Here is a 22,193-nt window from a genome sequence, read left to right as displayed (position 1 = left end):
ACCAGCCTTCTGCGCATGCGCTCTCCTTTCGTTTCCTGCTGGCAGGGGTGAGGGAGGCGGGGCATCCGGGTCGTTTGGCGGATGCTTCTGGCCCCGGGACTCAGCTGTGCGGCCCCTGCCAGACTAGGAGGTGAGGCCACCCCCGTCTGCCGCCAGAGCATGCACGGTGACACGCATGCACGCCCCTGTCCCCTCGTACGTTTTCAGAGGGCTGGAGAGGAAAATCGAGTTTGTAATGAGCATGTTCCTTTCTCAGTCTCCGGGCTCGGTTCCGGGCCACCGGCACCTGTCGTTGACAGTCCGAGTGGCCCTGGCGAGGCCTGCGGCGGCCTCTTGCACATTCCCTAGGCCGGGCAGTGAGCTGCGGTGGTCCTCCGAGTAGCCGGGTTAACCCAGACCTGCAGCGCGCACAGCGTCTGCGGGCTGCATTTCCCCCAGCGCCCGGGGTTGCCACGGAAGCTTCTGCCACGGGTATGTGGCTCCCTCACCCCATCCCCGTAGGAAGGCTTTGGAGACTTCCAGTGTGACATCTTTATGCTGGGTGTTTTGACGTCCTCCTGGGCCAGGGGAGGGTAAGGGTGCTGTGCACCGAGCAGTGGGCGAGGAAAGGGGAGGATGGATTATCAGACCCAGCCGGTGTTTGATCTGGGTGCTTAAGTTTTAGCGTTTATGGAATGAGTTAATGACATGTGTTTTGCTACGCATTTTTCTTCTGGAATAATGCCTTATTTGCTACGTATATATTTTAAGTAGTCTCTACGCCCAACGAAGGCCTTGAACCCACGACTCCCAAGTTCAAGAATCGCAGGTTCTACTGACTGAGCCAGCCAGGTGCCCTGCTATTTGCAAAATTTATTTTAATTTTCCTTTTACCCCTTTTTTCATTCTTCCTCACCAAGCGTGACTTTGATTTATGTTCATTTTTGTTTTACGCTGGTCCTTTAGAATTAGGTTCTTGGGTTTTACCTCAAAGAAATTAACGCAAGTTTCCCCCAAATGAAATGAGAAGTAAAGCCATACTTTAAACTTCTTGGTGGTTACGTTCATTAAGCTTGACTTTTAACATTAAAAAAATCCTTACAAGTATTTTTTAATTTGTTAAGGTGTGACTTTTAAACTTCAGTAATGGAGCTAGCCCACAGTTTATTGCTAAATGAAGAAGCTTTGGCTCAAATCACTGAAGCAAAGAGACCAGTTTTTATCTTTGAATGGTTGAGATTTCTTGATAAAGTCTTGGTTGCTGCCAACAAGGTATGGTATTTTTTTTTTTCCAGCTGGGTTTACATAATGAAGAGTATTATATGCTTATGATTTGTAAAAAAACAAGCATTATGTTTTGGAAAGGTTGTGGGTCACTTATGGAATTGAGAATATTACACTGGAATAGGAATTTTAGTCTGTCCTTTTTCTGTTTTGTCACAGAACCTGAGTCTCCTTTGAACCTAGTTCTTTGCCTACTTCATGTCTCTACATGAACAGTTGAATGTGCCTGGAGAAAAATATGATTATATGACTGCCGACATTTTAAATTCATTTATCTCCAACTTCAAGTGGTCCCTCAGTGCTGTCTAGCAATCCCAATATCTTTACTTATCTCCCTGAGGAGTTATAACAGGGTTTTTTTTTTTTTTTTTTGCTGTTTTCTTCTTCCTACATAGTCTATTTTATCCTAGTTGCTTTTCCTTATGTATATGTTTTATTTTCTCTTTAAAATTAGATATTTTCCTCAAATATCTGATGATGTTTGGCATCTGTTCAAATTTAAGAATGAGTAGTAAGTTCTCTGGGCAGGATGAAGGTCATTAACTGTGCTTCGCGTAGGCTAGTCCTGTTGTTTGAGGAGCCCCTGACCGTTGGTATCATAGTTTTCTCTTAGCTACTCATTCCCTGGAAGAGACATTTCTACTCTAGTGTCCTAGGATGTATCACCAGCTGCCTAGATTCTAGGAACTGGGGGAGAAGGCTAGGGACTTCAACATCCAGTATGTAAACTTTGATTTAACCCCCCTGTCTTCAGCGCAGTTTTCCCAGCCCACAGCTGTTCTTGAGTTCCCTAAGTCCAGAATGGAGGAGAGAGGTATGAGAATCTTACAGCTTCTAGACTCTCAACTATGTCCTCTAGCTCTAGGCACAGCTTCACTCCTTCCGCCAAGCACCTAGAGCTTCAAACAACAACAACAAAACAAACATGAGCTTTACGGGATTCTGTGTTGTAATTTGAGTCTCTTCTTAGCTTTCCCTATTGGGGATACCTGGCTTCTATATTTTCTGTTGATTGTTTTCCTGTTTTCTTTGCTCTTGTAGATTTGTGTTTTTTGTTTTTTGTGGGGTTTTTTTGGTTGCCCTTTAGTATAGTTTTAGTAGTAATTTTGGAGAGACAAAGTTAATGAATGGATTCATTTACAGTCCTTAGCTCAAAGTTTCTATTCTCTCTTAACACCTTCTAAGTGAGTATTTTTTGTCTCCATTCCACTGAAACGGCTCTTGTCTAGTCATCAGTGATCTCAGATTCTTCCAACCAGTGGTCAGTGTTCTGTCTTAGTTGGCCATCAGCAGCTTTTGATATAATTGATCCTCTACCTTTTAGACACTTAACTTTGTTTTTTATTTTGTTGTGAAATTGAAAAATACAAGACTATATACAAGTATTTACTCCCTCAAGGATATCATAATCTCATGATTTTTACAATAATGACTCCCACATACCCAACTACCTCTTTCTCTCTTAAACAGAATCTCAAAATTAACATATTCAAAGCCAAATTCTTGATTTACCCATCCCAAACCTGTCCTTTCCCTAGTGCTCATCTTCTCAGGAAATGACCATTTCTTCCTTCTGGTTGCTCAGGTCATAAACCTTAGAGTCATTCTTGACTTCTTTCTTTCTCAAACTTCACATCATATTCATCAGCAAGTCCTATTGGTTCTATCCACCAGATATGTCCATAATTCAATTATTTGTCATCATTGCCATTGTTCCCACCCTCATCTCTCATCTGGATTATTACAATAATTTCCTAAGTGCTCACCATGCTTCCAACCATGTACCTTGTAGAGTATTCTTTGCTCAGTATTCAGAATGTGCCTTTTAAAATGTTCTGATTGCGTTTCTCTTGCGCTTCAAATTCCTGCTTAGAATGACATAGAAAATTCTTAGAGTGGTGTGTAAGGTGCTATACAATCTGGTCCCTTCTGCCCTTCTGACTTCATCTTACACTACTTCGTCTTGGACTCTGCTTCAGCCAAACTGGCCATCTTGCTGTCCTCAACTAAGCAAGCTTCCACCTCAAGGCCTTTGCCCTTGTTCCCTTTGCTTAGAATGTTTTTCTCTCAGATGCCTGCATAGCTCACACCTTCACTTCTTTTCAGAGAGGCCTTTTCTTACTAATCTGTACAAAACAGTAAGAGTTCACACTATTCATTTGTTTACTTGGTGAACTCTGTCTTTCCCCACTAGAATATAAACTCATAAGGGCAGAGACTTTGTCTATTGTGTTCACTCTTTCATCCCAGTGCCTAGAATAGTGCATGGCATATAATAAGTGCACAGTCAGCATTTCTTGAATGAATGAATGAATGAACTCTTGGCATTGATAATGAGTATATCTGAATTTTTCTTTTTATGCTGTCTGCGGCTCTTAAGGTTTCTTTCAGTTTCATTCAGTGACCTATAACTGATGAACTACTGACTTCGCTTTTATAGGGCAGCCTTGCTAGGTTCTAAGACATAAGTTGTCCCTACGCCCAATATTTTATATCCGTTGACTATTGGTTTCTTAGCAAGTTAGTGTGGAAACTTTTTGGATCTAGAGTAGTCACTTTTATTGGTAGCTAACTTTTTGGCATTGGAGGGGGAATGAAGGATAATATTTAATCTAGGAAAGAATGGTTCATTTCTTACCGAACTTTTCCTTATCTTGAAAATTTTCATTTATGGTGTTATGCCTAATGTAATCTAGATTTTAACTGCTGAGTATTTTTAATTTTGATTAAAAGGTAACACAATCACATATAAGAAAAAACTGATAATGTTCTTTATTTTTTTTTATAACAGACTGATGTAAAGGAAAAACAGAAAAAACTTGTTGAACAATTAACTGGATTAATAAGTAGTTCACCTGGACCACCTACACGAAAACTGTTAGCTAAAAATCTTGCAGCTCTTTATAGCATTGGGGATACTTTTACGGTTTTTCAAACACTTGATAAATGTAATGACATTATCAGAAATAAAGATGACACTGCAGCCTACTTACCAACAAAACTGTAAGTACTTACTTTGACATTTTGTTTTTTTTAGAGTAACTTATCTTAATAAGGGACTACTGATCATAAAGACCGCCAGGTCATTGGAACCTGCAACATGCTGCTTGACAATGAAAGCTCTAAGTAGGTGTGGGGAAGGGGTTCTTTTTCAGTCCGTGTTTCATCGCCACTGGGATGAAAAAGCAAACGACAGAGAATTGGTATAGTGTCAGCAATTTGCACAGAAGTCTTTTGGTAAATTTGGATGGAGAGAATATTCTTGGCTGGGATAGAGAAAAATGAAGAATGTCTAGGTGATGGGATTGAGGCAGGACTGGGCAAACTAGCCCACAGGCCAAATCCAGCCTGCTGCCTATTTTGTAAAGTTTGATTGGAATACAGACATGCCCGTTCATTTAGGTGGTAGCTGCTGTTGTGCTGTAGTGGCAGAACTGAGTAGCTGAGACAGAGACCATTTTGCCTGCAAGTTTGCTGACCTTTGGTTTGGGTCAAGGACAGACATTTTCAGAGCAAGTCTTAAGGCTAATGGCTATGGGGTGCATCCTATGAAAGGGTCAAATAAGAAAACCACAACAGTTACAGTACAGTGAAGAGTGTTGTCAAGGGGGAAATAACTCACCTGTGGCATAAGGGGAGAGCAGTGTCAAGGAAGGCTTCTCAAGGAAGGATCGGCCAAAGATCAACAACAGGGAAGGACACATGGAGGTTAGTCAAATAAGTGGTTAAGATGGGAAGATGGGGGCGCCTGGGTGGCTCAGTTGGTTAAGCGACTGCCTTCGGCTCAGGTCATGATCCTGGAGTCCCTGGATCGAGTCCCGCATCGGGCTCCCTGCTCGGCAGGGAGTCTGCTTCTCCCTCTGACCCTCCTCCCTCTCAGGCTCTCTGTCTCAAATAAATAAATAAAATCTTTAAAAAAAAAAAAAAAAAAAAAAAAGATGGGAAGATGGATGTGATAGGCCAAGGATTGGCAAACTTTATGAAAAAGAGCCAGGGAGTAACTCTTTTTGGCTTTGTGGACTACCCATCTCTGTCACAACTACTCACCTCTGCCGCAGACTATGTATAAATAAAATAGCTGTGTTCCAATGAAATTTTATTTATAAAAACCGGTGGTAGGCTGGACGATGGGCCAGGTTCAACCTGCAAGCTGTAGTTTGCCAACCTATTTTCTAGGCTAAGGAAACTTCTCATTGGAAACAAAAGTAGGTTCTTTATACTTTATTTACAGTGCTTTTCAGAAAGATGCAAAATAGAGGAGGGAACAAGTCCTGAGGGGGAAGACAAGAAGTTCAATTCTGGGTGCGCTGATTTGCAGTACAGGAGGGAACATCCAGGGGACAGTGTGTAGTAGGTAGTTTGAAGTCGTGGTCCGAATTTCAGAGCTCTGAGTTGAGATTGTAGTTTTGGCAAGTAGAGTGGAGATTAGGAACCCTTTGGTATAGTTAAAGTTACCTAGGAAGAGTTCTGTTTGGGAACAGAGGATGGCCAAGGATACGTCTCTAGAACGCCATGCAAGGGGCCTGGGCCAGTGTAATAGCTTACAGAGGAAACAGGGAGATTATTCTGAACCCAGACACTGAGTTTTAGGTCTGTTTTCAACTGCATAGGTAAGTTATGATTAGATTTTGTATTGTTTGGGATAAGTGTAGATCTCAAAAGTTTTAGAAGAGATTAGAGAGCGCCAGTGCTTTCCAATTTATTTTGGAATTTGAAGCTGTGTTAATACTTTGATGGTTTAGCTCTCCACCACTTAGCAAATCCACACATCACTTTTTAGTTCTGCTTAGGTAGAATTTATCATATATTCCTTATTATTCATATGTATTTCCAGTGGATTCATGGGTTTTGTTTAGGAATTCCCTAAATATTCTGGCATGTGACCTCAGTCCTTTTTAGTTTTGTTATCAGCCTGGAGAGTATTGAGAAAAGCATGGGATTTAGAGTCAACCAGGTGAAGGTTGATTCCCTGATTCTACTATTTAATACATATGTGAAAGTGACACGAGTGTATTTCATGTCTGCCTCAGGATACATAGCTCAGGATACATAGCTATTATTAGGTGGCAGAGTCCAGGATTTAGTCACGGATCTGCCAGACTTCAAAGATTATACTCTTCACTCCTCTTCTGTACTCCTGCCTCTAAACTAAACTCACAGCTACTCACTTATTTACTATTCATACAACTGACGATGGAGTGGTTTCCTTTGTCCTGAAGAGATGGGCTTTTGTTACATTTCTTCTTCTGTGTAGCCAAATGTTCCGTGAAAGCCATTTAGATTAAATTTTACAAGTAATTGTTTACTATTATTTGTATATTAAAAGGCAGGAACTGTGAGCAATAAAAAAAATGTGTAAGATAGATTCCCTGTTTCCGGATTTTACATTTCCATTGGCAGGATAAGATATACATGTTTATTTATATTTATTTATATTTATTTTTAAAGTAGGCTCTATGCCCAACGTGGGGCTTGAACCTACGACCCTGAGGAGATGAGTCACATGCTCTACTGACTGAGCCAGCCAAGCCCCCCAGGATATACACATTTAAATGGTCAAGTCAGAACACAATAAATAACATAATTTTTATCAAAATGAGTGGTTAACATTAAATGTTATATATAATGAGAGAAGAAAAGGAATCATTGTAGATTGACATAATATGGGAAGTCTTCATAAAAGGAAAACTTGGATTTCTTTCCAAAGGAGGGGTATGATTTATTATGTAAATATATATTTATTCTCCTATATTCCTAACAAGAATACAATTTGATCAACCATAGTATTTGTTGCGATTATAAAGAATAGATAAACAAGGGGTTTTTGAAAGTTGAGAATTAAGGATTTGTAGCGAGAAGTGTCCTACACAAATACAAATTGACTTCTGAAAATGAGAAAGGTATCATGAAATTGTATTATTAACCTGAACAATGACCAGTGAAAACATCACTTCTTATAGGGCTGCAGTGGCTTGTGTTGGAGCATTTTATGAAAAAATGGGGAGAATGTTAGGAAGTGCATTTCCAGAGACAGTGAATAATCTTTTGAAATCTCTGAAAAGTGCAGAGGTAAGTTTTACAACAAATATTATTTAAATGTTTTGCTTGTGGCAAGAGTTAGATGTCAGTAAAAATATATGTTTGCCTTTTTTCTGTCACTGTGATACTCATACTGCTTAGCAAGAAGGTAACGTAAGATTATTACTTGCAAAAAAATACTCTTGTCCCTTCTTTAGTGTGTATTACCTTATGTTTCAGCGGAAAGGGAAAGAATGCTTTTCCTTGGCAAAAAATAGGTTTACCTATTATTTTTTATTTAGCCCTATGGATATTTTTGCCCTGCCATTTTATTTTTGTGCCATAGCAAATGTATTAGTCTCCTAGGGTTGCCTTGGGTAATAAATGACCGCAGTGACTTAAAACAACACAAGTTTGTTGTCTCACAGTTCTGGAAGCAAAAATCCAAAATCGGTGTTGGCAGGGCCATGCTGCTGAAGAAAGACCCTTGGGAAGAATCCTTCCCTGCTTTCTTCCCTTCTGGTAGTTGCTAGCAATCCTTGGCGTTCCTTTGTGTTCCTTGATTTGTAGATGCACTTCTAATTTCTGCCTCTGTTGTTACACGGTGTTATTTCTGTGCATCTGTGTTCTGCATCCAAATTCTTCTCATCTTATAAGGATACCAGTGACTGGATTAGGGCCCACCTGAATTGAGTATGACCTTGTCTTTCTTTAATTTCTTATTTCCAAAAAAAGTCATGTTCACAGGTAATGGAGCTTAAGATTTGAGAGGAAAAATAATTCTATTTTGTCATGTCAATTTGGTGTTACTTCTGAAAGTTCCTTATCAACTTGGTATTCACTAAAGCTAGACCAAGCCCTGGACTCTCACAGTCTAATTCCTTCGTCTTGGAAGGCTGAAGATTTCCTCTTCTGGGAACTATTTTTATTTTCATGTTCCTATTAACTTGAACTTCATGTTGTGGAAACATTAGAATATGTTTTCTTGTGGTAACCTGATTTCTCAGCAAGATATTATTTAATTGAAGGTAATACTTATTCTTACCTTTCAGGTACTGTCTAGGATACTTAATTTTATTTTATTTTTCATTACTTACAGAAAACTTTTGTATTTTGTTATGTTCTTGTTTCACCATGGAACTTGTTTTACAGCATAGTTTTTAGTTTTGATTTATGTTCACGTCTAGTCTCAAGGGCGAAGTGAAATCTTAATGAGCCTACAGAAAGTTCTGAATGGACTGGGAGGTGCAGCGGCTTCCTCTCATCGTGATATTTACAAAAATGCCAGGTCCCTCTTGACTGACAGGTCGATGGCTGTTCGATGTGCAGTTGCCAAGGTTAGTACTTGCTGATTTATAATGCTATTCCTTTCCCTGCTTCCTCTTAAACAGTGACTTTTTCTTTTAAAGTTTTAAAATGTGATAGCATACTTTTTGTTCTCATAGATTAGTTTCAATTTGTAGAATTATATACAAATGCAATCATGGGGTATGTGCTCTCTTTCTTTGGTCTGGCTTCTTTTACTCAGCATAATTATCTTGAGCTTCATCTATATTGTTATTGCTGAGTAGTATGTCATTGTGTGGATGTACCACAATTAGTTTATTCCTTCACCTGTTAAGGACATTTGAATTGCTTCCAGTTTAGGCTATTAGAAAAAAAGCTATAAAAATCTGTGTACAAGTTTTTGTGTGGACATATGCATTATTCTACCTGGATAAGTACCTAGGAGTGGAATAACTGGATTGTATGATAGATTAATGTTTAACTTTTTTAAAAAATTGCGAAACTATTTTCCAAAGTACTCGTACCATTTTACATTTCCACCAGCAATGTATGAGATTTCTAATTCCTCCACATCCTCATTTGTATTGTCAGTCATTTTGGCCATTCTAACAGATGCGTACCCATATCTCATTGTGGCTTTAGTTTGTATTTCCCTAAGGACTAAAGATGAGCATATTTCACGTGCTTTTATTGCCATCCATATCTTCTTTGATGGAGAATCTATTCAAGTCTTTTGCCTGTTGTTTTATTGAGTAGTTTTCTTTTTTTTTTTTTTTTTAAGATTTTATTTATTTATTCATGAGAGACAGAGAGAGAGGCAGAGGGAGAAGCAAGCTCCCAAGGAGCAGGGAGCCCGATGTGGGACTCGATCCCAGGACCCCGGGATCATGACCTGAGCCGAAGGCAGACGCTTAACCATCTGAGCCACCCAGGCGCCCTTGAGTAGTTTTCTTATTATTGAGTTTTGATAGTACTATATAGAGTTTTTATATATTTTTTTATCAGATAGACGGTTTGCAAATACTTTTTCTCAGCTGTGGCCTGTCTTTTCATTCTCTAAATAGTGCCTTTCTAAGGGAAAGAAGGGAAGTTTTGAATTTTGTCAAAGTCCAATTTACCAGTTTTTTTTTCAATTTACCAATTTTTATATCTGTGCTGCTCGTATTGTATCTAAGAAAACTTATCCTGACTGAAGGTTTCTCTTATGTTTCCTTCTAGAAGTTTCATAGTTTTATACTGAGATATATGATCCATTTTGAGTTAATTTTTAAATATGGTACAAGATATGAATCAAAGTTCTTTTTTTTTGTTGCATGTGTATATTCACTTGTTCCAGTACCACATTGAAAACACTATCTTTTCCTCACTTAAATTGCCTTCGCACCTTTGTTGAAAGTTGGTTGTCCATATGTGTATGGGTCTATTTTGGACTCTATTTAATGTTCCACTAATCTATCTTGATGTCCATAACACTGTCCTAATTACTGTACCTTCATAATAAGTCTTGAAACCAGGTAGTGTTAACTTTCCAACTTTGTTCTTTTTCAAAATAGTATTCTAGGCTCTTTGCATTTCCATACGAATTTTAGAATTAACTTATCAATTTCTAGAAAAATACCATGCTGGGATGCTGACTCATACTGGTATTTTACAGTGACTCTGTGGATCAATTTGGGAAAAGTTGACATCTTAACAATATTAAATCTTCTAACTTATTTAGGTCTTCTTTGTTTTCTCTTAGCAACATTTTGTGGTTTCCAGTTATAGGTCTTGGACATCTTTTTGTCAGATTTATCCCTAAGTATTTCATATTTTCAATGCTATTTTAAATGGTATTGATTTTTAAAATTTTAATTTCTAATTGTTCATTGATAACACAGAAATACACTTGATTTTTGTATATTGTTCTTGTATCTGCCAAAGTTGTTAAATGACTTAAAAGTTCTATCATCTCTTTTAATAGATTCTGTCAGATATTCTACATAGACAATCACGTTGTCTAAGAATAAAGACAGTTTTACTTCTTTTCCAATAAGGATACCTTTTGCTCTGGAGAAATCCTTCAATACAGTGTTGAATTAAAAACATGAGAGCAGGGGCACCTGGGTGGCTCAAGTTGTTTAAGCATCTGCCTTTGGCTCAGGTCATGATCCCAGAATCCTGGGATCAGGTTCCGTGTTGGGCTCCTTGCTCAGCAGGAAGTCTGCTTCTCCTGCTCCCTCTGCCCCTCCCCCCCGTGCTTGCGTGCGCACGCGCTCTCTCACTCTTTCTCAAATAAATAAAAAATCTTTTTTTTTTTTAATTTTATTATGTTATGGTAGTCACCATACAATACATCATCGGTTTTTGATGTAGTGATCCACGATCCATTGTTTTCGTATAACACCCAGTGCTCCATGCAGTATGTGCCCTCCTTAATACCCATCACCGGGCTAACCAAGCCCCCCTCCCCCCTCCCCTCTAAAACCCTGTTTGTTTCTCAGGTCCATAGTCTCTCATGGTTCATCTCTCCCTCTAATTCCCCCCCCCCATTTTCCCTTTCCTTCTCCTAATATCCTCCATGCTATTCCTTATTCCTTATGTTCCACAAATAAGTGAAACCATATGATAATTGACTTTCTCTGCTTGACTTATTTCACTTAGCATAATCTCCTCCAGTCCCATCCATGTTGATGTCAAAGTTGGGTATTCATCCTTTCTGATGGCTGAGTAATATTCCATTGTATATAGGGACCACATCTTCTTTATCCATTCATCTGTGGAAGGGCATCTCGGCTCTTTCCACAGTTTGGTTATTGCAGACATTGCTGCTATGAACATTGGGGTGCATATGGCCCTTCTTTTCACTACATCTGTGTCTTTGGGGTAAATACCCAGAAGTGCAATTGCTGGGTCATAGGGTAGCTCTATTTTTAAATTTTTGAGGCACCTCCACCCTGTTTTCCAAAGTGGCTGTACCAACTTGCATTCCCACCAACAGTGTAAGAGGGTTCCCCTTTCTCCACAACCTCTCCAACATTTGTGGTTTCTTTCCCTGTCCATTTTTGCCATTCTCACTGGTGTAAGGTGGTATCTCAATGTGGTTTTGATTTGAATTTCCCTGATGGCTAATGATGATGAACATTTTTTCATGTGTCTGTTAGCCATTTGTGTGTCTTCTTCAGAGAAGTGTCTTTTCATATCTTCTGCCCACTTTTTGACTTGATTATTTGTTTTTTGGGTGTTGAGTTTGAGAAGTTCTTTATAGATCTTGGATACCAGCCCTTTATCTGTAGTGTCATTTGCAAATATCTTCTCCCATTCTGTGGGTTGCCTCTTTGTTTTGTTGACTGTTTCCTTTGCTGTGCAGAAGCTTTTTATCTTGATGAAGTCCCAAAAGTTCATTTTTGCTTTTGTTTCACTAGCTTTTGGAGATGTATCTTGAAAGAAGTTGCTGTGGGCGATGTCCAAGAGGTTACTGCCTATTTGGCAAATCCTAGGATTTGGATGGATTCCTGTCTCACATTGAGGTCTTTCGTCCACTTTGAGTTTATCTTTGTGAATAGTGTTAGAGAATGGTTGAGTTTCATTCTTCTGCATGTGGCTGTCCAATTTTCCCAGCACCATTTATTGAAGAGGCTGTCTTTTTTCCATTGCATGTTTTTTCCTGCTTTGTCAAAGATTATTTGACCATAGAGTTCCATATCTAGGTTCTCTATTCTGTTCCATTGGTCTGTATGTCTGTTTTTGTGCCAGTACCATGCTGTCTTGGTGATCACAACTTTGTAATATAGCTTGAAATCGGGCAACGTGATGCCCCCAGCTTTGTTTTTCTTTTTCAACATTTCCTTGGCGATTCGGGGTCTTTTCTGATTCCATACAAATTTTAGGATCGTTTGTTCCAGCACTTTGAAAAATGTCATTGGAATTTTGATCGGGATGGCGTTGAAGGTATCGATTGCTCTGGGTAGCATAGACATTTTAACAATGTTTATTCTTCCGATCCATGAGCATGGAATATTTTTCCATCTTTTTGTGTCTTCTTCAATTTCTTTCATGAGTGTTCTGTAGTTCCTAGAGTATAGATCCTTTACCTCTTTGGTTAGGTTTATTCCGAGGTATCTTATGGTTTTTGGTGCTATTGTAAAAAAAAATCTTAAAAAAAAAAAAAAAATGAGAGCAAACATCCTTGTCTTATTCCAGATCCTTATAGAGAAAACATTCAGTTTTTTGCCATTTAGTGTTGGTTTTTCTTGATGACTTTTAGCAAGTTGAGGAAACACCCTTATATTCCTAGCTTGCTAAGAGGTTTTATCAGGAATGGATGTTGGATTTTGTCAAGTGCCTTTTGTTTTATATTTGATTTCTTGTGTTGTTTTTGTTGTTGCTTTTTCTAGGTAGAGTTCTTATTTTAATTTAATGGTAGATTTACATGCAATTATAAGAAATAATATAGAGATGTCTTTATTACCCAGTTCCTCCCAATGGTAATATCTTGCAAAGTATAATACAATATTACAACTAGTATAATAGTGTTGACATTGACATAGTCCATTGATCTTGTTTAGTTTTCCCCAGTTTTACTTGTACACAAATTCAGTTTTAAGATGATTTATTTGAGAGAGAGTGCGCGTGTGTGAGTGAGTACATGGGGGAGGGGCAGAGGGAGAGAATCTCAGGTAGACTCCCTGCCAAGCGAGGAACTGGTCACAGGGCTTCATCCCACAACGCCCCCCCTCCCCAGGATCATGACCTGAGGCGAAACCAAGAGTCAGAGGCTTAACCGCCTGAGCCACCCAGGTGCTCCTACAAATTCAATTTTAAAAATCAATACTGGGCTATTTAGGTTATCTTTTTTCTTTAGTGAGTTGTCTATTTCAATTAAGTTGTCAAATTTACTGGCATAAAGTTGTTTATGATGTTCTCTTTGTTCTTTTAATATATAGTCAGTCTGTAGTTATGTGACCGCTCTCATTCCTAATTTTGGTAATTGGTGTCTTTTGTCTTTTCTTTATCTGTCTGGCTAGAGATTTATCAAATTTATTGGTCATCTCAAAGAAGCAGCTTTGGGTTTTATTTCTATTCTTTTTCAGTTTTCTATTTCAGTTCTGTTATCTTTATTATTCTCTTTTCTCCCCTGCTTACTTTGTGCTAAATTTGCTCTATGTCATGAGTTTCTTAAGGTTGAAGCTGAGGTTATTGATTTGAGACCTTTCTTCTTTAGACTACAGGAGTTTAGTGTTAAATGTCTTCTCCTAAGTACTGAAAACTCTCTCGAGGCCGTAAGCTGGGACAATTACAGTGTTAAGTTTGTTTTCCATCTCCTAAGCATTGCTCTCCTTCACTGCCTAATGTCCAGTGTCATGAAAACTCTTATTTCGTATGTTTTAATTTTTTGGTTATTTCAGGAGAGAGAGTAAATCTGAATCTTGTTACTATATCTCTGGAAGTGGAAGTTCTAGGATGTAATTTACTTTTTTTTTTTTTTAATTCCAGTGTTTACTAGAACTACAGAATGAAGCTGTGTTCATGTGGACTGCTGAGTTGGAAAATATTGCCACTCACTGCTTTAAGGCTTTGGAAAACTCAAATTATGGGGTTCGAGTGGCAGTGTCTAAACTCTTAGGAGCAGTCATGGCTACAGCGTTGATGCCAAAACAAGCAACAGGTATCATTTGCCAATCCCTGATGTAGACTGTAACAGATATTTGAAGGTATATGAAATCTATCTAAATAAGTTACTTGTTATAGGCAAGTCACTTGAAAGATTTAAATTGTTAAGCGTCTTTGTCTACTTTTTCAGGGAATAGAACTACCCAAATGGCATTTTCCTTGATATAGACAAGACATTTTTTGTGATTATAATGTACAGGATAATATCTATCAAGTATACTGGATATAAAAGCAAGTAAGATTTATGAAATGGTTTTGTATAATCTTCAGGGGACTGGATTCTGGCACTTAATATGCTTCCTTACTTGCAATCTCTGATGAGTAGATCCCCTTTATAGTACAGTATTATTTTTCTTTTGTTTTCTTTTTTTTTGGCCATTACTGTAAGCAGAGTCAGAGACATTTGTCCTGTGACTTCTGCTGTGCCTCACAGTTGCATAGAGGTGCCTCAGTGAGGGTTGTGAGTGGACCCTGAGGGAGCCCGGCCACGCCTGCTACTGTCCCCACCCCTACTCCAGCTCTGTGTAGTAGAAGGAGAATCAGATGTTACAGATTCAAGTCCTAGCTCTTTTGTTAATTAGCTGTGAAACCCTTTGAGCTTTAGTCTCTTTATCTTTAACGATAATAATTTCAGTCTGTGCAATTAGATGATGATGATGACAGGTAACGTTTATTAAGTACTATGTGCCAGGCACTGAATTCAGCATATAACTGAGTTTTATTGAATCCTCACAAAAGCCCTATGAATTATAAGTACTGTTACTATTCCCAATTTATAAACAAGGAAATTGAGGCTTACAGAGATTGTGTAATTTGTGTTCTCTTAAGTGTTCTGTTAAGCATCAGAGCTGAAATTCAAACCCAGGCAGCCAAATTCCGAAGTCTACATACTTAATCATGAGCTTTATACCTCTCCTACAGACTTTTTGTGAGGATTATGTTTGCAGCTGTATGTGAAAGACTTTATAAAATATGAAGCTCTGTGCAAGGGAATGGCAATTCAGCTGCAGTCCAGTGACATTTTAATCTATTGCTAACTGTTGTCTAGAAAGCATGGACTTGGCAAAGTTTCTTTGAGTCTACTGTGTTGGGAATGAGGGCTGTGATCAATTAGCAGTATCTGCTATGGATGTGCTTTGTCCTTGTTGTGTTACATATATGAAGGTTAACATTATTAGACTATGTTTGGAGTAGATTTAATAAATTTCTTTTAATCTCTAGCTCCTTCCATGTTTCCTAGCATTTTTTGCTTCAAAATTGAATTTATTTTTGCAAGTACATTGTAAATTTAAAGACTATAAGACAATGGAAGGACCCTCTTTGTAGTGGTTTAAGGATCCTTAAAAATAATTACTTGAATTTTTAAGCTAAATTTATTAGAAAATATTATCCAATGAATAGCAAAATATATTGCTTATGAATTTACTTTTCTTCCTGAAAGTAATGCGCCAGAACGTGAAGCGAGCGACATTTGATGAAGTCTTAGAACTCATGGCCACAGGATTTCTACGTGGAGGGTCAGGTTTTTTAAAGAGTGGTGGAGAGATGTTAAAAGTCGGAGGGTCTGTTAATCGTGAAGTGAGAGTTGGAGTCACACAGGTTTGTAATGGATACGTATGAAAGAATTCCGTTCACATTGCTGGTGAAATCTCACGGAAGACTCAGTACACACAGATTTTTTATATTGTCTGCTTTTTTTTTTTTTCCAAAATGTTTATTTTACCAAATGAATGAATTCCATTCAAATTCCAAATTACACACTTATATGGAAAGATAGATTCTTAATGATGTGCAAATAAGCCTTTGTCTGCTATATTTATGTAAGTATCCCACATTTTCCCAAATTTTACTTGGCAGAAAATCAGATGTAAAATAATTCAGTTTTAGTTGAAATTGTATTCAAAGAGCTTGAAGCATTTAGAGTTTAATGTTCTCCAATGACTCTGTAGCTAATCGTATTGGTTAATACTTCGATTGGGTTTATCATTAATGAGTAATCACCAATGTAATTATGAAACTAATCCTGACTTGTAGTTAAAATTACAAGATAATAATTAAGCAAATAAGGTGTTATGGTTAATGATCTAAGAATAATTAATACATAAAAAGATAAAATGTTTCTTTGTGATCTTAGTCAAAATCACTCCAACTGTACATTGTTCCTGAAACAAGTGTAAAGTAGAAGTAAACCATTTTTATCTTATGGTCACAAGCAGGGCTTTCTAGTCCTAGGTCAATGTTTATTTAGGATGTGAGAGTTTTCTTAATCCTATAACCTATTACCTTCCTCATCATCAGGATGAATTCAGCTTTCCTTCCCTCCCTCCTCACTGTCATTTTACATTCTTCAGGAAGCTACTAAGAACAGTTTTTAGCCAAAGATAATTCCACCAGTAATTCCTATGCTAGAAGTACTAAAAAGGTTTTAAGTATTGAATTTTCTCAACTTTAATCTCAGGTATAATTTATTTTGTGTGCTGTGATCATTTATTTCTGTATTGCTTTATCTGTAATCTCATATCTTTATTTATAGGCATATGTTGTTTTTGTAACTACATTGGGTGGTCAGTGGTTGGAGCGTAGCTTTGCTACATTCTTGTCCCACGTACTTGATCTGGTTTCCCATCCTCGGGCAACACAAACACATGTAGAGGCTGTGTACTCAAGACGATGTGTCTCCTTTATCCTAAGAGCTACTGTGGGCAGTTTGCTAGGTGAAAAAGCCCAGATTGCAGCTGCCAAAGAGATATGCCAAGCTATTGGAAAACAAATGAAAGCAGTAGGTAAGAATTGATATCTTGATGTGTGTTGTTGATTTCTGTAGTCATTTAGCTTTATGTTATTATGCTTAGTAAATACTAATGGGTCTGATTAGTTCATGTCCTTTTCTGGACTGTGTTTTAAGAGTCACTTTTATTGAGTACTCTTATTTGTTATTAAAACAACATAATTACAGTGAAATAGAATTTTTAAAGATTTGAGTAGCATGTTTGAAAGGTTAGGTTTTCTGTTTCATTTCTAGTGCCTGTGCTGATGTTCTAGCTCTCCTGGTATTCAGCAGCATAGTGCTTTGCTATCTTTGAGGAACAACCTATTGTAATTTTTCTGCTTGGGCCTTTTGTTTTATAAACACATGTTTGTTTGTTTTCCTTTTGTTAATAGGCGTAATAGGAAGACTTAGGAGCAATTACAGGTGGTTATTAGCCCACTGTAGGATATACTGTGAAGCCTCAGTTATTCATAATTAAAAGAAATGTCCATTTTATAAATTTCTCAGTTTAAGAAGTAGTTATTGAGTATCTGAGATTGCAAAGCAGTAATTCAGGGTTTGAATAATGAGTGACGTAAAAGTTCCTGCCTTCATGGAGCTGTTAATCCGATTAGGGAACTAAAGGTAAAATATACATTCTGTAGGACAGTTCAGTTTTCTTAACCTTAATCAGGCAAATTATATTGCCTAATAGTGGTCTTTAGAAATAAATAAATCTATCTTTTGATTGCTAAACCACAGATCCTTGACCAGGTACTATCTATATCTGGTTCACTATTTTATTCCCACAATCTGGCACAGTGTTTCTAGCCCTTAAACATTTCTTCAACACATTATTGTAAAATTTTTTTCAAGTTGTGAACCTAGGACAGATTACTGTTTTAATATAACTGAAGAAAAATACCTCATTAATTTAAACACCCTTTAATTCACAATTCATAACTTTCAGTTAGCCCTATGCATTTAAAAATGCTTTGTTTGGGGGCACCTGGGAGGCTCAGTCGATTAAGCATCCTACTCTTGATGTCAACTCAGGTCATGATCTCAGGATTGTGGGATCGAGCCCCACATTCAGGCTCCACATTCAGTGGGGAGTCTGAGATTCTGTCCCTCTACCTTTCTCCCATTTGCTTTCTGTCTCTCTTTCTCGCTCTCTCAAATAAATAAATAAATCTTTTAAAAAAATAACAATTTAATGAATAGAGAATAATCAGTAATTTATATTTAAAGAATATATATTAAATATTTTATAAAATTAGTAAAAGTAAATTCACAAATGGTTATAGTTTTCATTGTTTATAATAGCTTTTACTTAGCATACCATTTTTATTTTTTTATTTAAAAAAATTTTTTACTTAAATTTTAGTTAACATACAGTTCAATTGTGGTTTCAGGAGTAGAATTCAGTGATTCTCATCACGACAAGTGCCCTCATCATGACAAGTGCTCTCCTTAATACCCATCACCCCTCTAGCCCATCCCCCACCCACCATCTTCCATCACCCCTCAGTTTGTTCTGTATTGTTAAAAGTCTTTTACGCTTTGTTTCCCTCTCTCCTTTTTTACCCCTTCCTATATGTTTATCTGTTTTTTTTTTAATTCCACATATGAGTGAGATTATATGGTATTTGTCTTTCTCTGACTGACTTATTTCACTTAGCATGATACACTCTAGCTCCATCCACATCAAGCAAACCATTTTTGTTTTTTTATTTTTAAAGATTTTTACTTATTTATTTGAGAGAGAGAGAGAGAGAGAACGCACAACCAGGGGGAAGACCAGAGGGAGAGAGACAAGCAGACTCTGTGATGTGAGCGCGGAGCCCATCTTGGGGCTCAATCCCATGACCCTGAGATCATGACCCGAGCTGAAATCAAGAGTTGGGTGCCTAGCCAACTGAGCCACCCAGCTACCCCAAGCAAAGCATTTTTAAATGCATAGGGCTAACTGAAAGTTATGAATTGTGAATTAAAGGTGTTTAAATTAATGAGGTATTTTTCTTCAGTTATATTAAAACAGTAATCTGTCCTAGGTTCACAACTTGAAAAATATTTGTACAATAATATGTTGAAGAAATGTTTAAGGGCTAGAAACACTGTGCCAGATTGTGGGAATAAAATAGTGAACCAGATATAGATAGTACCTGGTCAAGGAGCTGTGGTTTAGCAATCAAAAAATAGAGTTCCTGCATTTCGAAGTCCAGAAATAGCTAAAAATAACGAGGTCCATAATGAAAATTACAGTCTGGGGATGCCTGGGTGGCTCCGTCGGTTGGGCATCTGCCTTCGGCTCAGGTCATGATCCCAGGGTCCTGGGATTGAGCCCCACATCGGGCTCCTTGCTCAGCAGGGAGCCTGCTTCTCCCTCTGCCTTGCCGTTCTCTCTCCCTCTCTCTCTGGCAAATAAATTAAATAAAATCTCGAAAAAAAGAGAAAATTACAGTCTATAATGTATTAATCTGTTCTGTTATTATATATTATATATATTTTAGTCTATTTTTAAAATTTAAATTCAATTAATTAACATATAGTATATTATTAGTTTCAGAAGTAGAGTTTAGTGATTCATCAGTTGCATATAGCACCCACTGCTCATTACATCAAGTGCCTTCCTTAAGGCCCATCACCCAGTTACTCCATCCTCCCACCTGCCTCCCCTCCAGCAACCCTAAGTTTGTTCCCTATAGTTAAGAGTCTCTTATGATTTGTCTCCCTCTCTGATTTCATCTTATAGTCTATTAATACACAATGAATGCAAAAAAGGTGAGGAAGTTTTACTGTCATGTAAAGGTTATTAATCTTAAGGTCATAGATTAACCATTTGATTTTTTAAAAATCTTAAAAGCAGAATTAAATACATGTTAAATACATTTCAGTTCTATTGAAAGGTCAGGGAAGAGGGCAGCAAAGCTAACGGGAACTTTGAGGAGCATCTCAGTAAGGAATTCTAAAGCCAGTTTCCTTACGGATCTGCTTTCTGCTCAGTAATTCGACAATGTTGCTATCCATATATTGCAGCACTTGAGGTAGCAACAATAATATTGAAGTAACAATAATGGCCGCTGACACTGACTGCATGTGTATTGTGGGAAGCATTGTGCTCTGTTCTTTATGTGAATTGACTTTTTAATCACCACAGTACTCTTTGAGATAGTCCCTTATCCCTCTCAGCAGAAGGAGAACTGGAGACTCGGGTTAGTGGAGTGGCTTGCCCAGTGTCATGTAGCGGATGTGACTGGTAGAGTTGCAATTGGAAGCCACGTGCCTTTCTGAGGAACCTGTGCTTTGGTACACGGTGCTTTGCTGCTGCTTGCTCAAGTTAGGGCTATTCCCGGACGCAGGCAGAATACCTCCGCGCATACTTCAGTACTGCCTTGATGTCACTAAACAGTGTGCTCAGTCACTTCAGTGTTTAGTTACACTGGTGTTCTGCTAAGAAGTAGTTACACACAGAGCTTTTAACACCCAGGCATCAACTGGTGCAAATACTGGTATAAAAATGTCAGTTGTAGAAATCAAAAAAGTTTCGTCACAACTTAATTCACCCACATCAAACACATGATTCTGTGTTTCCAGAAGCAGTAGTGAATGATACTAGTGGTGAAAACAAATCTGGAGCAGCAGACATTGCAGCAAGCCAGCATGTGATGGTCTGTGCCCTCCAAGAACTCGGGAGCCTGGTACAGAGCCTGAATGCTACTGCATCCCCTCTTATTCAGGAAGCATCTATAGGTATGATAATTCACTTACTTGCTGGGATTCTTTTTACCATTTAAAAAAAAAGTCATAAGTGTGATTGATATTTAACTCCTGATTAGTTACTTGCCATTATAATGAGTAGTTTTCAGATCATTTGTTAAAAGTTCAGTTTTATTTAAGTTAAGATTCACTGGGTTTGTGAATGTTGAATAAATGGTGAAATAAAGGTTGGGGAGACAAAGTCACGGTAGTTTGTTTCTAATAATTGGCTAAAATTTGTTGAATACACATTTAATTTTTACATCAACCTTTATATTTTTTTGGGATGTAATTATGCATTTTTTTTTTTTTTTTTTTTGTAGAAAGTGTTCCTTTAAAATTCTCTACTATTTCTGAGATAATGTATTGTGTTTTGGCAAAGTTCTGAAAGTATTTGGGTAAAACCATAATGATTATGATTTTAATCATGTTACACATATTCTTCTTGTTCATGAAATCATTTGACTTCATCAAAGAGGCATTTTTTGGTGTATTTCTCTTTAGGACTTTTGGAAACCGTGACTTCAGTGCTTCTTCATCCAAGTATGGCTGCCCGGCTTGCCGCCGCCTGGTGTTTGCGCTGTGTGGCCGTGGCTTTACCATTCCAGCTGACACCGTTTCTAGACAGGTGCGCAGAACGGCTCAACAACTTGAAAACTTCACCGGAAGCTGTTAGCGGATACAGCTTTGCAATGGCTGCTTTGTTAGGTGGAGTTCATCAGTGTCCGTTGGGCATTCCTCATGCCAAGGGAAAGGTATGACAGAGACCGTGGAATTGTAAGTGCTGTCATGTGGGCTTTAGTCTTCATTGGAACACCTTCTGTGTTTAATGTTGAGCTGGGTGATCAAACAACAGTTTTACTATAGTAATATAAAAAACAGTGTTCTGCCAGTATGGAGTTGACAGACCCTAATTACAATTTGATATTTAATTCTGCATAGGAATAGTAGATTTTGTCTGGGTGTAGTATCATTTTATTTTAGAGAAAAAAAAAACCTTACAGTAATTATGTGGAAATCAGAGCTTTTCTTTCAGCTTTTAGAGATAAAAATTCATATTGCTGTATTCAAAGATAACAGGAGCATATGTTATTGCATTTAGCGTTTTGATAATAATAATAGTTGAATGGTTTTATGAGTCAGTTTCTTTCTACTATACCTGCTAATACTATTATGGTTTTTTCTCAAGAATATTGTTTATGTAAATATTATTTGCAACCTTACATATGTAGATTCTTTCTGGGACATTAGGCCCAGATCCATTCGTTCTTAAGAGTTCTGTAGCTACTGCTCGAATCTCAGCTTCCGTCTCCTTTTGTTGTTTGACTGCCTCCTCTCTGATTATCCTGCCTGCAGTCTTTCTCCCATCTCCCCATACCACTTCCATGTTTCACATTAGCTCAGAGACCCTTCGGGACTACCCAGTGCTCAGAGAATAAACATAATCCCCTCTGTCTGGTAAACT

At 37.8% G+C, this 22,193-nt stretch overlaps 1 protein-coding gene across 4 annotated transcripts in view; it reads left to right on the top strand.

Annotated features, from left to right (window-relative positions):
- Positions 1-47: 47 nt before the first annotated feature.
- HEATR5B (HEAT repeat containing 5B) overlaps positions 48-22,193 on the top strand; it is a 110,020-nt gene continuing 87,874 nt past the window's right edge. For 2 of the 4 annotated variants that reach the window (XM_064572112.1, XM_045884414.3), the window contains exons 1-10: positions 48-130; positions 1,104-1,251; positions 4,055-4,266; positions 7,224-7,332; positions 8,469-8,618; positions 14,044-14,215; positions 15,662-15,819; positions 16,754-17,003; positions 20,567-20,722; positions 21,233-21,483. In XM_064572112.1, the coding sequence (XP_064428182.1) occupies positions 1,126-1,251; positions 4,055-4,266; positions 7,224-7,332; positions 8,469-8,618; positions 14,044-14,215; positions 15,662-15,819; positions 16,754-17,003; positions 20,567-20,722; positions 21,233-21,483 (1,584 nt within the window). In that variant the 5' untranslated portion in view covers positions 48-130; positions 1,104-1,125. Of the gene's footprint in view, positions 196-289; positions 472-1,103; positions 1,252-4,054; positions 4,267-7,223; positions 7,333-8,468; positions 8,619-14,043; positions 14,216-15,661; positions 15,820-16,753; positions 17,004-20,566; positions 20,723-21,232; positions 21,484-22,193 lie in introns of those variants that run through there. The other 2 variants (XM_064572111.1, XM_045884413.3) reach the window with 2 other exon arrangements.

Source organism: Mirounga angustirostris, unplaced genomic scaffold (assembly GCF_029215605.1).
Source record: "Mirounga angustirostris isolate CCGP_5_RB_7025 unplaced genomic scaffold, mMirAng1.0.hap1 SCAF_10, whole genome shotgun sequence".
In the NCBI taxonomy this organism is placed as follows: Eukaryota; Metazoa; Chordata; class Mammalia; order Carnivora; family Phocidae; genus Mirounga; species Mirounga angustirostris.
Note: the sequence above shows the minus strand (reverse complement) of the source record. Positions and strands in the feature narration are given on the sequence as shown.